General features: G+C 40.6%; 1 protein-coding gene across 1 annotated transcript in view; it reads left to right on the top strand.

The window, feature by feature from the left end:
* The window catches only part of F5 (coagulation factor V), a 78,061-nt gene that overhangs the window by 446 nt on the left and 62,345 nt on the right, over positions 1 to 15,270 (top strand). The window contains 3 exon segments of the mRNA XM_021714092.1: positions 2,288 to 2,423; positions 3,903 to 4,013; positions 13,706 to 13,828. Of these exon segments, the coding sequence (XP_021569767.1) occupies positions 2,288 to 2,423; positions 3,903 to 4,013; positions 13,706 to 13,828 (370 nt within the window).

The raw sequence follows: 15,270 nt of genomic DNA, 5'->3' as shown, positions 1-15,270 counted from the left end.
CTGGGGGGCAGTGGCCGCTCCCGGCCACCGCAGCCTCGACCTGCTGGGCTCCAGTGATCCTTCCGCCTCAGCCTTCCAAGTAGCTGGAACTACAGGCGCGCACTACCACGTCCGGCTCATTTTTTAAAAAAATTTTTAATTTATTGTAGAGATGAGGTCTCGCCAAGTTGCCCAGGCGGGTCTCGAACGAGTTTATTTTCGATGCGGTTTTGTTAGTACGTTTGATTCAAAAGCACAAGGCACCTGCACCCTCCTTAGTCCTCCCTGCAAACTCCTGGTCCAGATTTTTAGTCGTCTGTCATATTTTTGCGGAACAAATAGTTACATATTATTTATTCCATTGTTCACATAACTTCATTTTCCAAAGCAGATAATTGAATAACTTGCCAAACAATTTGCTATCTTATAAATAACTTTCAAAATATCACCAATCCATGAAAATACAACACTTTTGTACTTTCAAGTTTTTCCACTTCATATTTGACTTACTTCTGCTATTGAGTATGACTCTTCATTTTTTTTAATCTCACTTACATCCAGGGCTATGACTGACCCTGGCTGTTGTGGGAATGTCACTATTAAAAGGCTTGTATAACTCAGGGAAGGTTTAAGTCCTATAAAATTCTATCTTTGAGTTGCAAACTCTATTTTCTATTGAAAGGTTAAAAATAAGATTTCCCAAAAATTAACCAAATCATAGAGTCTATTCAATATTTCCAGTTAGCTGTATTTTTATTTTTTAAATGGTAAACCTCCTAGCATGACTCACTTTTGAAAATTATCATAGTTTAAGTGATTACGAAAGATGCGTTCCTCTTTTACAATGACAAAACCAAAACAATCTGCCAAGAAATAAAGTAATATTTTGAGATCTTTTTGTGTATAGCATTAGCCTTTTAAAAAATTTCATTGTAACTGGGTCTCTTTGGAGGGCATTACGTACCATCTTGGTCTTATAATAAGAAATCTCACCTTTTCAAAAATAATCATTTTAAATATTGCATTTCAGGGTTGTAATTCTAGGTCACACACCCACACCCTTGGGGAACTACCGTAAGCTAAAACCTCAAAGAAAATAGCAGTCTTTCCAACACTAATTTTGCTTGCTCATGGGTAGAACACAAAGTTCATGCTGACTTTCCTGTAGCATGCTGTGTTTATGCTTGGGAACTTGTTTTCTCTTCTGTAGTTGACACTGAAAATAACAAGCGGGATACTGTAAGCAGAACCACAGAGGGCAAAGGTCTGATCACATGGCAAGTTCACAAGGAGCCATGGCTGGTCATTCTGTCCTCTCCTTCTGTGGCCAAATTCTGGGAAGAGTAATTTCTCTGGTGTCAATTATTGAGCCAAAACCATAGAAAGATAACCCAGATAAACTGTCAATATTTTTGAACCTCACGTCATGCCGTTGCACTCTAGTGCAATGGAAAATCTGATTGTATGTCCAGCTGCTTAAATTAATAATTTGCTATAGCTTGTCCTGCCCCTGGAGCTGAATGATACTTGCTAGACCACTCCATCTTTAGCACAAAGCAGATATCTGTCTACTTATTTCATCTAATATTAGCAGGACAATGCTTTTTAAAGGTCAATTATGTCTATTATTCTTGCACTGGGACTACGGTGAATGCTTTCAAAGATGTCATTAAGGAAACTTGTTTGATATTCACGTGTATGTACTAGTGTTGCAGACCACAAGTTCTACTGCTCATTGCTTACAGGCGAAAATGAACATGCACGAGATATAGGACAAGGAAGGTGACTTTACTCCAAAAGTCGGCAGATGGGGAAATGGCCAGGTTCATGCCTCAAATAAAACATTTCAAAAGTTAGGCTAAGGATGGGAGATTTTAAGGGGAAAGAGGATTTTAAGGGGAATGAGTAATATCTGGGAGCAGTACAGAAGCCGGTCTTGCTTCAATGGTTATCTTGAATCATCGTCCACCTGGAGGGCTGGCTGCCATGGGGTCTCCAGACTCCGCAATTACAAGATAAGCCTCTGGAACCTCGCAAACGGATACACAATTAGATTAGAAAGGAAAAATAAAGCTTTAAAAGATAGGCTAAGATAAAAAAGAGACTTAAAACTGTTTCTCAAAAGGTGAAATGGAAATTCTCGGTTATACCAAGAGATATTGAAAAAAGATACACATATATTTTCCTTCCAGAGGTCTAGCTTTATATGATTTTATTGTTATGAACTAATCATCTTTAAATAGTCTATAAATGGAAAGCATGTCATGCACACTGTTTGAATTCATATCATCTTTAACTTTTTATTCAGATAGATTATTTTCCAATAGAAATTGTTCAGATCAAAATATACATACCTCAGTATGACTATCCAATACACATGGTAAAACATATCAGGAAACACACTGCTCTTGAAATTACTCCACATCAAAGACTGATTTTTCTTAGTAAAGATTTTATACCATCCTCTATATTTTTGTATTTAAAAATTTGGGGCAAAGGAGGACAGTAATTTTGGTTGTAATTTTAAAATGAATAAAAATAAACACCCACATTAGGGACACTAGCATACAGAATCCTAGTTTTCTTGAGCTCTAAGAACTCTCAGGAGATCATTCAATTCATTTCCAACTTTCATGTTTTAACCTACTTTCCCCTAGGCTCTTAGCACCAGTACCCTTACCAAATAGTTGGCTAATTTCTACTTGAATGCTTCCGGTAACCAAGAATCCACTACCTTCAATATCTAGTCATTCTAAAAGTACTTACTCATGCCTCCTTTAATTCTGCCCCCAAATATTAACACAGTTCTTGTATTCCACAAAACTCATGAGCGTTACTATAATTACAGTGCATTGGCTTTTTTGCTCACTGGGAAAACTTGAAGGTTAATGACGAACTTATACATTTAAAAGATAATATTACTAGCTAACATATATTGAGTATTTATAGTGTGTCAGCTCTAATTCCTTAGCACATATCAACTTATTTAATACACAATTCTGTGAGGGAGATTTTCATATTAATCCCATTTTACAGTTGTAAAAACTGAGGCACAAATGAATTAAGTAAACATTTCAAGGATATATAGTTAATAAGGGGTAAATACAGTATTCAAACCAAGACACTGAATCCACAGCCTGTGCCCTTAGTCACTGTACTATATCAAAGTCACAGTAAATGAGTGTGGGGTCTACCACTCTGTTATGCCCCGATTATGGCTGGGTCTGCCACTCTGTTATGGCCTGATTATATCTCTGCATTAAGAAGCAGAACTAGATTGACAGCAGCCAATCTAGTCAACCGATTTATATATTTGTAAGCTATTTTTCTCCAGTTATCTTCCTTTTTACCCTCATCTTTGAGTGTAAGACAAGGATAGGAAGAATGTACCCATCGATAGAGGTGCAAGACAACAGAAAGCAAACAAGCATCCCAGTACTCTCCCTGTTGCCCTATCTCTGAATTTCTTCACGATTAATGCAGTGGTTCAACCTTATTGAATCTTTGCTCTTTATCAACTGTATCTCCTTGAACAAATTGCTTAGTCTTTGCAAGACAGTTTTTCATTTGTTTGTTTCCAATATGAATTCCAGGGCTTTTACCCTGGTCATATTTTTTATCATTTAAGGTCGAAACCTAAAGTCTGCGTTCACACTATGATCTTGGGTTCTTTTTTGAAAATTAATTCTCTGAAACAGTATTAGGGCAGTCTAGATTATAAAGAATGGTTATCACAACAGACTATTTTGAAGAGAATAATAACGAATAATTTTTCATTAACTTCAACTTATTGCTCATATGTATAAAACCTTGGATTTCTGAAATAGATTAAAATACTGGCACTCTACTAGAAGACTGAGGATATGAGAGATCTGCTTTTTTGTGATATGAGAAGTAGATGCCAAATATGCCTTTCAAATTAGTTTTGTATTTTATTTCCAGTTTGAATCCTTTGGCAACTTCTTTTAAGAAAATTGTCTACAGAGAGTATGAAGCATATTTTAAGAAAGAAAAGCCACGATCTAGCATTTCAGGTAAGCTTTTAATTTTAAAGATACATTTCTATGGATAATTTGACATTCTTAGGTCTCTAAAGTACCCACTTAGTGAAATTTTATAGAAACGTGTGTTCTTGTTTTCAACAAGTACTGGCTGCATAATATGTGCGGTTCAGAGCAAAATGAAAGCCTAGGGCCCCTTGTTCACATGATTAAAAATCTCAAAGCAATAACCACAAAGCATTAAACCCAACAGGCACCCTTCTGAGCATGGGGCCCTGTAAAATTGCACAGGTCACAAGCCCACGAAGTCAGCTTTGTTTATAACCTTGATCAAAATAGCTAAAAAAACCAAAAACAAATAAACAAAAAATACCTTTCATGTGTGTAAGTTTGTATTCATTCATCTGACAAACTATTACCAAGTATCTGGTGTGGATGGGGCATTGAAATAGATGCTGTGAACACAACAGTAGGCAAGACAAACTTGGAACTATACACAACTGATACTTTTACATCTATCTTCCCATCTATTCACCTGTTTATTTCATGAGATGTACACAACAGCTATATATATATTTTTTGAGTTGGAGTCTCACTCAATCACCCAGGCTGGAGTGCAGTGGCATGCTCACAGCCACCACAGCTTCGACCTGCTGGGCTCAGGCGATCCTTCCACCTCAGCCTTCCAAGAAGCCAGAACTACAGGTGTGCACTACTATGCCCGGCTAATTTTTTGACTTATTGTAGAGACGAGATCTCACCAAGTTGCTCAGGCTGATCTCAACCCCTGGGCTCAGGCAATCCTCTCACCTCGCCCTCTCAAAGTGCTGCGATTACAGGCCTGAGCCACCATACCCAACCAACAGCCATGATTTTTTAAAGAAAAAAAAATCTTCCTTTTCCTCCTCTCTTCTTTTATCAAGGAAACGAGGTTGAATGGGGTTCTCATATCTTAACTATGGTACCATATTTCACAGGAATAGAGATCCTCAAGGGAGAACTTCCTCCTGTTGGGTCCTCTTATCAGTAGTTTGCCCATCTTTCCCCTCAACCAGGTGACGACCCACCATCTTTCCTAGACTTAGGCTTCTACCTCTCATATTCATCCCAGTCTGTCCTGCCTCTTCTGATCTCCCTTAATCTTTAGTCTTTTCTCAGCTGGAATCTTCCCTTCAGTCAAAATTTAACAACCACCAAACATGTTCAGGTTAACTCCTACCTAGAAAAAAAATCTCCCCTCAACCCTACCTGCCTTTTCCTTTCCTCTCCTTTCCTTGGCTGCCAATATTCTGTAAGAGGAGGGGTCTCGATCATTCTTTACATTTCTTCTCCTACATTCCTTCCCTAGTTTGCTTCAACATGAGTGAGTCCACTAAAATTCCTCTCAGAAAAGATCACTCATGACTCAAGATGCCAGAGCCCCTGGTTTCTTCCCAGTTCTCTTGCCAGTTGATGTTACTAGGACATTTAACACTGTCTCTTCTTAAAGCAACCTCTGCCATGTTCTCTTCATGCCACTTCCCCTAGTTTTCCTTGGACTTGTCTTATCATTCCTTCTTGATTCCTCCACCAGAACTTCTTCCCAGGTTTCACCCAACCACAACCATGGCTTTCACTACTACCTCCCCAGGGACTTCTTCTTCCTGAAGCTACATGGATTTCCTGTCCCCACCAGCAGAATTAGCTCTTCTCTCTTCTTATATCTGCAATATCTTGAACTAATTCCTACCTAGAGATTTTATGAGGATCAACTGAATTAATAAGTACAAAACATTTATAATAATTTTAACACATAATAAGCCCTCAATAGAAGTTAGCAACATTATTGTTGCAGTTGTTATTACTGGTACCTCTAATAGATCATATATGTGTGTGTGTGTGTGTGTGTGTGTGTGTGTGTGTGTGTGTGTGCGTGTGTGTGTATAAAATATATATAGTATTGTGAATATCTATATTTCTTCACTCATTTATAATAGCTTTGTATATGCTTATTTAACTTTAAATAAACATGCATTTAAATATTTTTATTTAATTTTCTTATAATTGGGTATTGAGAACCACTCTGGAATATAAAAATGAATAAGACGTGGAGCCTGAACTCTAAGAGCCAACTACCTATTGGAGACAACCTATAGGGAGACAAACAGTTGCAACACGGTCATAAGGCAGAGCTATGATGACTACGATGAGAGTTCTGTAGTAAAACATAGTGGTCAGGAAAATCTTCCTGTCTCTAAGTCATAGCTGAAAAAAGAGTAGGGTCTTGGAAGGCCAAGTCGGGAGGAGGGAGGCTGGGGAAAAGATGCACTTTAGGCCAAAGAAGTAGTGTGTGTAAAAGTTCAGAGGTGAGAGAGCATGGCGTACTTGGGGAACCACAGCTGCATCAGCACAGCTGAAGTATAAGCCCCAGGGAATAAATTAACAAGAGGAGCGATACATGGGGACACAGGCCAGATCAGAGACCCTGTCAAGGCTTTGTATTACGGGAAATAAGGTGTCACTGAGGATTTAAGCAGGAGAAAGACTCAGATTTGTGTTTTAGAAAGATCATTCTGTCCAAATATAGAGAATGGATCAGAGAAAGACAAGTCTAGAACTGGAGAAACTAGTCATGGAGCTGTTGTGTCAATCCAGGTAAGAAGTTGGCAGGGAAACTGAGAGGGAGAAAATTAAATGGAGCCCAAAAGTTTTAGAAGCTAATATCAATTAAACTTGGTGGCTAATTGGGTGTAAATAATGAGGAAGAGGGAGACATCATGGCTGACTTCAAGGTTTCTGGTTTGGAAAACAGAATGGATATGGTGCCTTTCAGTAAGAAAGAAAGTTTGTGAGAGAAGGCGATGAGTTCAGATATGGAGTTTGAAGTGTTTGAGGAATATCTACCTAGAGATGTAAAATGAACGAATGAGTGTAGAAGTTTGGTCCTCAGGAGAGAGATTTAAGCTAGATATAAATATTCAGAAGACGTTAGAACAAAGACAATACATTAAGTTTTGAGAGGGTGTGAGCTCACGCAGAGAGGGTATGAAGAGAAGAGATGGCAGAAGACAGAGCTCAAAGGAGCAACAATGTAGGAAGAAATGTCACCAGAAAGCTTGGGGAAAGTCAGTCCAGAGAGAGCAGAGGAAAGCTAGAGAATGCGGCATTCTAGAAACAAAGGGTCAAATGCTACCAAGAACTACTAAGATAAGGGCTTAAAGATCATGTTTTGTTAAGGAACAGTGGGGGCAAGATCAGAGGACATTAAGGAGTGAACAGAAGGTGAGCACATTGAAGCAGAAGGAACTCATGGAATAACTCTTTCTGGTAATGTGGCTCCCAACGGGAGGAGACACAGGGGAGTTCTGAGGGGGAAGAAAAGCTTTAAGAATATTTTGGAGTTTTATAAAAAGGAATGCAGGAACTTAAAATATTTAAGGGAAGAAACCCTTAGAAAAGGAGAAGATAAAAACATCGAAGAGAAAATAACTGAAGAAGCCAGACTCAGAAGAAGCAGGAAGCGCTGGGATTCAAAGCCTGGGCTGGCCCAGCCTTAGGCAGAAGGGCCGCTACCTTCGTGGGGTGCCAGGCCAGCAGAGGAGGCTGTGAGGTTGCCAATAAAATGTAGTTGTGGGTAGGAAGTTGAAGGATCTCCTGTCATCCATGGCAGAGCCTATTCATTCTCATAGCTCCAGCTCTAAGCTTAGCGAGTGTAACAGCACTTAGGAACTACTAAATTGTAGGGGGGTAAGAGGAAAATGCGCTGGGAAATGTACTCATTAGGCCTGGGGGAAAAAAAAAGGAAACAGGCAGGTATTCGGGGCTGCACCTTTTGTGGCTTTTGTTAAGTTAACCTAATTGTAATGCCTTTGCTGTGTGAGACGTTACCCAAGTGCCGTAAGAGGACCAATGCCAGGCTGGAGACTTTTAAGCAGTATGGAGGCATTGGTGGTTTTCGAAAAGGAAAGTGCTGTGAGTCGAGTCCTTCAAGTGATGAAGTTTTATAGTGATTTCTTGGTTTAACCTTATTAATGAGGGGCAGACCTTGATCATTCGTGGGGATGGTCTCTGGTTTACGTTTAAGTCCTTTGCACTTCAAACATTATCTTTATGTCAACCCCTATAGATCTCAGAATATACTTGCTTTATATGAACCCAAGCATTTCAGCCTCCATTTTTTATGCAGGCACTTCCTGAACTCCCAGAGTTCCTTAAGGATGAACTCCTGAAGGGCAGGAGTGGTATCTCATTCATCTTTGTGTCCCTGTAGTGGACGATTGTAGACTGAGGCAAGTCTAGTGTGCAGGAAAAACCTCCGATTTTGACAGACAGGATCTGGATTTGAACACTACCATTAACCATGAGGCCTTTCTCATTCTCCAGCCTAGACGTACTCCACCCATCTGCTGGGGATGGTTCTAGCTGAGCCCTGAACAAGTCGTGGGCCTCCCTTCTGCAGCAGGAGAAGCTGCTATAATTGCAGCAGGGGCTAAGCTGCTATAATTGCAGCAGGAGCTAGGCTACAGGGCCGGAAGATACCTGTCCAATGAGGTCTGTGGGCAAGGGGACAGGTGGGAGGTGTAGCTGGGCTCACTTTCAGGATTCTGTCTTAGGCTTTAAAATGGCTCTGCATCTTTCAGGGGAGATTAGGAAATGTTTGTTCCCAAAGGAGTTTAAAATAGCTGCAAGAGTCAACTGCCTCCTGTTATGCAATGCAGTATTCACCTAAGAGCAGGTGGCTGGATTAGCTGACCTCCTGCAGTCCTTTCCAGTTCTACAACTTCACAAAATTGGGAACATGCTGTGCTGCCTTCTCCAAGCCCTGAAGTTGGCCATCCTTTCCCCAGTCCAGCTTTGGGCACTGAGGAGAGGGTAGGAAAGCCTGTAGGCCATCTAGCTGATACAGAGGCTAGAGAGCAGCTCTAAAACATTTGACCATGTGTTTGCCCACATGCATGAAGGCCTTTGATTTGCATTTATGAAAACATCCTTTTGCTTTGGTTAATTCTGAAGAAGCAGGAAGGGAGCCTGAATAAATAATACTCCAAACTGTCCACTGAAGTAAGAAGTCTTATTAGGTTAAATAACTTAGGAGACTTACTCTGGGAATCTGGCATTTGCAACCATGTGAATCAACCAAGCAAGGAATGATGGCACAGTCAGCAGCCTGGTGGGTACATCAACTGCTCAGTGAGTGGTCAGGTGGGTCTTTCACTGGGAGCCAGGACTGAGGGTAAAGCCAGAAGAGAGGAGGGTCAGCCAGCAGTCAGACATGTTGGGGATCAAAAAAGGTGTAGATATCTAGATGATTCTAGAAAAGTGGGCGGTCTGAACATGCCCTGTGGAAGATATAAAGCTTTAGGTCAGGAGTCCAGAGATATGAATTCTGGTCCCACAGTGCTGCCAGATCACTGACCGACCTTGGGCAAGCCACCCTTGTCCCCCTCCCCACTTCCCAGGCTTTGTTAACTGTCTCTAAAATGAGAATTGAGCTATGTGACCTCCACAGTCCTATGCAGAGCCAACATGAAAACAAACAGACAAAAAGTTTCAGCCACAAGATCAGTATAAGCTCCAGGACTGGCAGTTCAGGAAAAGGCATAGGACAGCTGTGGGTGGGAAGACTGGAGTAGAGAGAGACAGGATCTCTGTCCCAGAGATCATAGTGTACCATGGCTGCTGCCACCAATTATCACAAACTTAGTGGCTTACGACAATATAAATTTATTCTCTTAGAGTTTTACTTCTGGGGGTCAGAAGTCCAAAATGGATTCCACTGGGTTAAAATCAAGGTCTTGACAGAGGTGCCTCTGGATGGAGGCTCTAGAGGAGAATCGTTTTCTTGCCTTTTCCTATTAGACGACAAGCCACCTGTACTCATGGGCTCATGGCCCTTCCTCTGTCTTCAAAGCCAGCAGAACAGCATCTCTCAATCTCTTCCTAACTCAGATTCTCCTGCAGCCCTCTTGTAAGAGCCTTGTGATTACATTGGACCCGTCTGGGTAACTCAGGAGAATCCCTTAGTCTCAAGATCCTTAACTTAATTGTGGTGCAGAGTCCTTTTGCCATATAAGGTAGCATATTCACAGGTCCCAAGGATTGGGACTTGGACATCTCAGGCAGGAGGGGGCATGATTCTGCTTCCACACCCACCAAACAAAGCCCTCTCATAGTGTCCTCCAGCTCAGAGAAGGGCACCCTCGTCCACCCAGCTCCCCAAACCAGAACCTTGTCAGCCAGTCATGGCAACTGACCTTGCTCTTCTTCCAACCCCACATGCAGTCCATCCACAAGTCCTGTCAATTCGGTCCCCTAAATAGATCATTAGTGTGTTCTTTCCTCATCATTTCCACCATAATCTCAGTCTCTGCCACCAACATCTCTCCACTAGAGCCTTCCTCTCTGTTTTCTCAACCTCCACTTTAGTTGCCCCCAGATCATCCTCCACAAATACAGGCAGAGATTTCAAAACCCAAATCTGTTCCATGTTGCACCCCTGATGGAAACTGATGATATTCTTAGGTTAAAGGCAAAACTCTAAGAGACTTACAAGGTCCTGCAGGATGGGCCTCTGATGATGCCATTGACCTCACCTTCTGGCCCTCCATCTTACCTACCAAGCTCTACCTTCCTCATGGCCATCTGTTGGCTTCTGAATAGGCCACATTTTCTGGCACCTCAGGGCCTTTGCACATACTGCTTTCACTTTCTAGAATTCCCTTGCCCATCCCTTTGCCCCTCTGCCTTTGGATCTCAGTTAAAGCATCAGTCCCTCAGGAAAGTATCTCCCAACTCTGATTCCCTCCCTGCCTCCAAGATTGGATTACATTTCTCTGTCAAATACTCTTCAGAGTATCCTATTCTTTCCTTTCACAATACTTATCTTAGCTTGTAATTCAATATTTCTGTGATCTTTTGCTTAAACTCCAATTTTCCTACCATAAAACTTATAAAGTTATAGAACGTGTAAAATGTTTCTACTTATAGAAATAGGGATTGTATCTATTTTACTCTTTGATGCACCATTACAATTCTGATGCCTAGGATAAGGTGGGCACTCAACAGTTGTTGAATGAATGAACACAAGGTGGAGTTGCAGTAGAAAGAGGTAGCATCCAGAGTCAGATAGACAGATTTAAGTGTAAATCATCACCCTGACTCTTATTCACTGTGTGATATTAGGGAAGAGATCCAGACTTTCTGAGGCTGTTCACTTGTCTATAAAATGAGGATCTACCTTCAAGATTTGTTGTGAGGATTAATGTAAGAACTGACAGTGCTTGAATGTATTAGGGGGAACAATACATGGAAGCCCTGTTATTACTTTAACCATCATCACTGCTGCAAGCAAACACTGGTAGAACTCCAGGACTACTGCTATCTTCCTTCTGCTGCTTCTATGATTCCTAAAGGGCAGATGCCAGTCCCATGACGGATGGATGGCTTGGAAGCGAGAGCAGTTGATTCCTGTCACTTTCTGAAATGAGGCTTTTGTGATAGCTTCCCAAGCTTTAAAGGACCCCATAATCACCAAGGAGCACATGTAAAGATCCAGATGCCCAAGCTCCATCTCCAGATACTCAGATCATTGAGTCTGAGGTGGTACTTGGGAATCTGCCTTTCGTCAAGACCCCAGGTGATTCCATTGAAGAGACACCATAGACTACACTTTGGGATATTCTAGCATCTCTTGGTATCCACTGAGGATTGGTTCCAAGACCACCCAAGGATTCCAAAATCCAAAGATGCTCAAATCTCTTATATAAAATGATGTAGTATTTGCATATAACCCACACACATCCTCCTGTATAGTTTTAATCATCTCTAAATTGATTACTTATAATACTGAATCCACAGTCAATGCTATATAAATAGCTATTAGACTGTATTTTAAAATTTATAATATTTGTATTATTTTTTATCTTTACTTTTTCAAATATTTTCTATACAAAGTTAGTTGAATTTGTGAATGGAACCATGGATGCCGAACCGTGGATACAGAGGGCCGACTGTGTATGATGTCACAGGTGCTAACTCAGATGTCAACTTTTCCCCAAAATCCCCAGATAGAAGTGGTCCTTCACCCTCACTGCTTCAGTAGTCTATTGCCAAACTCCAGCAGTAGCTCCTATATATATGTCTGTCTTCAAATTAGCTTGTAAGTTTCTTGAGGACAGGGACTGTGTTCTTATTTATCTCTGTAGTCCCAGAACCTAACACAGCACCTGGCATGCAGTAAGTGAAATCTCGCTCCTGATTCCTGCACTCCTCACCTACTGTCCTTGCTGTGTTCTTCATGGCAGTAACTGATAACATCATTTACCCAGTTGTTCAGGTCAAAAACCCAGGGTCATCCTTGGCTTCTTTCTCCCATGAGTCACGTCCAATCCATCAGCAAGTCTTGTTGGCTTTACCTACAAAAATGTCCAAAATCCAACCACTTCTCAACATGCCCCAGCTACATGTGCTAGCCCAGTGTAATGTCATCTCTTTCCTATACGATCTGGTCTTTCTGCTTCCACTCTTGACACTACACAGACTAATCTATAGACAGCAGCTAGGATAAACTTTCTTTTTTCAGAATGTACTTTTTTTTTGAGTTGGGGTCTCCCTCTGTTGCCCAAGCTGGAGTGCAGTGGTACAACCGTGGCTCATCGCAGCTTCAATCTCCTGTCTCAGGCAATCCTTTCACCTCAGCTTCCCAAGTAGCTAGGACTTCAGATATGTGCTGCTACCCAGATAATTTTTTTTTTTTTTTTTTTTAATAATTAATCAGTATTTTTATTATAGTTTTGTGGGGTACAGTTAAGGGTTAGGTGTACAATTACGTTTCATTCAGACACCCTGTTGATAAGAGGTGTTTTCCCAGCCCCAGACAGATATTTGCTACTGTTAATCCCCTCTCCCTCCCCCCCATAGTTTCCCAGAATGTACTTTTTTTTTGAGTTGGGGTCTCCCTCTGTTGCCCAAGCTGGAGTGCAGTGGTACAACCGTGGCTCATCGCAGCTTCAATCTCCTGTCTCAGGCAATCCTTTCACCTCAGCTTCCCAAGTAGCTAGGACTTCAGATATGTGCTGCTACCCAGATAATTTTTTTTTTTTTTTTGTAGAGACGAGGTCTCACTATGTTGCCCAGGCTAGGATGCACTTTTAATGCAAGTCAGTCAGACTATGTCTCCATTGCACAAAACTCCAGTGATTTCCTGTATCACTTGGGAGAAAATCCAAGTTCTGACCATAACACAAAGGGCCTTGTGCTCACCTCATCTCTTCTTTCTTCTCAAGCTCACTCTTGCCTTGGGGACTTTGAACTTGCCTCAGGACCAAACAGCTGTGTGATTTTTTTCCCTGAATTCATTTTAGTCTCCTGAGTTCTCCTACCTCAGAGAAATCTAAAGTAAACACTCTTTCACATCACCCTCAGTAGTAATCAAAAATGAACATTTTTCTTTCTTAACCAAAGATAGTAATCTCTAAGGAAAGACAGTGGTTGGGGTGGGAAGGACATGGTCCTAACTATTTCTCTTACACTCTGGACTTCTGTGTTCAGGCTAAGTGTTTCTACCATCCTGTTTTTATCTCTCTACAAGTATTGTAGAGTTAATAACCTGGTAAAACCAGGTCAGCCTCCGGACCAGGAGGAACAGCAGCAATCACTGTTGGTATTGTTTGTATGTTTGTCTTGCTTAGCAGCTGGGCCTTTGGTAATCCTGAATACAGACATAGTTCAAATCTTTGTTTTCACAGGACTTCTTGGGCCTACTTTATATGCTGAAGTCGGAGATATCATGAAAGTTCACTTTAAGAATAAGGCAGACAAGCCCTTAAGTATCCATCCTCAAGGAATTAAGTACAGTAAATTATCGGAAGGTAAGAGGAATTTAACACCTCTCTCACAAAGGGAAAATGTACAACTCCTTAATACCTGCATCAAACATTTAAAACCATATTGTAAACCATCTGTTATTAGAGAAGTCTTCTTACTTGCCACAGTATTACTGTTATAAGTTGGTGTTTTTCAGTATTGTTTTCCTATACCAGATTGTGATAGTCACAAATTTATTGGTCATTTATTAATCTTATTTTAGATTCAGAGGGTACTCGTTCATACTTATTACATGGACATATTGTGTAGTGTTGGGGATTGGGTCAGGTGGCCCATCAAGAGATGAAAAACAAAGAGGTTCTGGAAACTTCTAGACCTCCATTTTTCACCAGGTTCTTGTTCTTTAATAATTGGGTTGGCAAGTTACCTAATTTTTTGGAATTCCAACATGTTCATTTTGAAATGGGAATAGTAATGCATACATCACAAGATGATTCAAGGCAAGGGTCAATGAACTTTTCTGTCAGAGCCAGAGAATAAATGCTCTTGGCTTTGCCGGCCATAGGATCTCCATGACAAGTACTCAGTTCTGCCTCTTAGTAAGCAGCCATGGACAACATGTGCATGAACAAGCATAGCTGTGCCTTAATACAACTTGATTTACAGTCAGCTGGCTGATTTGGCCCAGAAGCCATTGACATAGTGACGTAGAACTAGCCTGACATAAGGGCTATCCTGGAACATGAATGACACTCAATATATGATATTTGGTGGTGGTGGTACTAGAGGCAGCATTAGAATTTTGGACATGGTAAATGCATAAGCTTTGAAGGCAGACTTAGTTTCAAGTTCTAGCCTTGTCATTTCTGGTTCTATGACCTTAATATGTATGAGCCTCAGTTTTCTCCTCTATAAAATAGAAGTGGTTAAACCCACCCATGAGTTTACTTGAGGACTAAATGAGATCATTTAGGTAGGTTCACAATATCCTTCCTTCTCCCAAATGTTCCAGTTATCATACCTCTGAAGAGGGGAATTGAGTAGGTGAGTGGTTTATAGTGTAGGTTTTAGAACTGGACTGACAGCTACAAATTTCTGCCTCAGATACTTGCTAGTTGTATGATTTTTTGGAAAGTTCTTTAACCTTTCTTTGCCTCATATGTCTCATCTATAAAATGAGGATATAATCATCTATCTCATACAGGTTTGTTGTCATGAAATCTTATAACAATACCTAGTATATAATGAGAATGCAATAAATATTAGCTATGATAGTAAGGATGATTCTTTAATCAAGATGTATTCAATAATTTAGTTTTTAAATGACTTGTTAGAAAGTTATTTTTACATTTATTGTTTTCTATGTATATTGTTGTCAAATTCATGCCCACTAAGGTGTAAATGACTGATAACAGGTAAACAAACTACCTTCCTCAGGAGTATTTGCATTAGAACTTAATCTTTGGCTTGAGGAAAAGCAGTGAAG

The sequence above is a fragment of the Carlito syrichta genome, unplaced genomic scaffold (assembly GCF_000164805.1).
Source record: "Carlito syrichta isolate Samal-C Ts95f unplaced genomic scaffold, Tarsius_syrichta-2.0.1 Scaffold305213, whole genome shotgun sequence".
NCBI classification, from domain to species: Eukaryota; Metazoa; Chordata; class Mammalia; order Primates; family Tarsiidae; genus Carlito; species Carlito syrichta.
The sequence above is the reverse complement of the archived record's forward strand: the minus strand, read 5'-3'. Positions and strand labels throughout refer to the sequence as shown.